At 41.6% G+C, this 2187-nt stretch overlaps 1 protein-coding gene across 1 annotated transcript in view; it reads right to left on the bottom strand.

Moving 5' to 3' along the window:
• NEDD4L (NEDD4 like E3 ubiquitin protein ligase) overlaps positions 1–2187 on the bottom strand; it is an 82180-nt gene that overhangs the window by 60438 nt on the left and 19555 nt on the right. The window contains exon 6 of the mRNA XM_007935550.1: positions 562–675. Within this exon, the coding sequence (XP_007933741.1) occupies positions 562–675 (114 nt within the window). The remainder of the gene's footprint in view (positions 1–561; positions 676–2187) is intronic.

A 2187-nucleotide genomic window follows, 5' to 3' on the forward strand; every position in this document is an offset into this window, starting at 1 on the left:
CTCCCCAAGGTGGCTCTGATCAGCCTCTGAAGATTTGTTTATATGGCTGTCCTGTTACTAAACCTCCTACACGCCCATATCTGCTGACAGTTATTAAAATTGTAGGAAAGTGGGAACAGATTAGAGCTGCCTTTCAACAGAGGGGCTTGTGGATTTGAGTGTTCAGGCTGTCGGTAGACGAGAAGGCTACCAACCCTGACGAGTTCTTCCTGTTTAAAGGGATCCCATGTTCTCAACATAAGGTCACTGGAGCAGAGTTTCAGAGACTGAATGACGTTCACGGGAGGGATAATTAATGAATCCCTTCAGTCAAACGCACATCAGAATCGGTACTGATTTGCGTGAAAGACTAAAGCGATGATGTTTTTAGGATTTTAGAGACTTTGGTGGTGGTAACAACTTTATATTGGAAATCCATTCTCTTGGGCAATTTGTTAGGCGAGTTGATAATGCCTCATTTATATGTTAAATGAATTTTACACAGGAAAAACTCTCAGCGGCCCAGGTGATTCTAAGGACAAGCTGCAAAAGTCAAGTGATGATAAAGTGAATGTGGGTTACCGGTGGAAGATGAGCCTGCTCGGCCACCGCATCTGTGACACTGCATGACCTCAGTCTCGAGGACGGCTCTCTCTGCTGGAGGGAGGAAAGGGCAGATGGCGTCAGGGGAACGTACTCCAAGGGGGAAGCTTCATTGGTTTCAAAAACTCTCTCAATCCCACTCACTGCTCTAAGATAAAAAGATGCAATTCAATGAAACCACCATTTTTCAAGAGCAAAGGGAGCATGCCTTGAAGAAGTCACCTTCCATTTTCATTCTCAGTGTTTTTAAGCAGACTGGGATTTTGATGGGTCTTTAATTAGAACTGATGGCAAAAATAAAATGAGGCCAAAACACAAAAGGAGACTCAACAGGCCATGGTAACCCTACTGGTGCCAGCTGCTAGCAAGCCACGGGGCTTTCCGTGTCGTTGCAGAATGGTTAGTGGAAAGAACTCAAACCTTAGTACATGTTCACACTACTGTCCTTGAATACAGAGTGACCCTGATAAGCAAACTTGGAGAAAAGTCATGTATTCTTCTCTTTCTTAACAATTTCACTAGATTTGAAAAAAAAAAAAACATTCTGAAAGTAATGCAACACTGCACTTGGGTCTTAGACCAATTAAATGTGGGAGGTCCCTATATGAATAACTGGAAGCGCTAGCTTTACATTAATGTTGGAAAAAATGATGTTTTTTGTCCTCACTTGGTGGACTAAAGGTGTACAATTGCTATGGTTTCTATAGTACTTCCTTTCTTTCACAGGTTTCAAATATACAGCTTTACTGCTTATATTGTTTCCATAGCAACAGTCTCACCAATTCAAATACCCCATACATGCAATCTCTTTTTCCTCATTCTTTAGAACTAAATTTTCTTTTCAGCAGTATTTCTTTTTGAAAAAAATTCACATCACATTACGTGAGTAATCACTGCAACTCATGCAAATTGGGCCAATGTTGTCTTTTTAAATAAACACATTGCTGAAGGAGTAACCATTGTTGTGAGTACCTACTTGCTTCTACGTTTTATTCAGTCTTCCTATCATTACATTGGTCCCATCTTCATAATGCCTGTTGTTTCTAGGCTGGCATTTGCAATGGCCTGACTACCATCATTTCCTATATAGTTAGCCCATCTTCAAGTTTGGTTTCTCGAGGAAAACTGACACTGCATTTGTTTGCAATTCTGTGCACGAGTAAGAATTTTCTTGTGCTTTCCTGCAGTTTTGCAGAGTCAGACACTGAGAGGCCACTGCAGTTAGGTCTGTCCGGCTGACTTCCCTGCTTCTCATTGAGGCCTGGCCCCATCTGCAGCTCCTGGAAGGAGTTTACCAGATGGCTGAACACCCAGTTCAAATTCTACCTTGATATCAGTGTCACAAGTTACGACCTTTCTCAAGGATTTGTACTCTTGGACTTAGGTGTCTTTAATCTCCCATTCTAACACCATAGATGGGTAAATTCACCATGCCTTCATCTGTGAACCGGGAATGATAAAGCATGGAGGGTAAGACGACATCTCCCAAGTCTTAGTGAAAATTCTCTTCTGTGATGAAGGTACTATTTATGAGCTTTAGGAGAGGGGAAAAAAAAAGAATTCAACAAAGGTAAAGCTGATAAAGGCAAAACTCACAGAACCTTA

This window comes from Orycteropus afer, unplaced genomic scaffold (genome assembly GCF_000298275.1).
Source record: "Orycteropus afer afer isolate SDZICR_OR568_19922 unplaced genomic scaffold, OryAfe1.0 scaffold00029, whole genome shotgun sequence".
NCBI classification, from domain to species: domain Eukaryota; kingdom Metazoa; phylum Chordata; class Mammalia; order Tubulidentata; family Orycteropodidae; genus Orycteropus; species Orycteropus afer.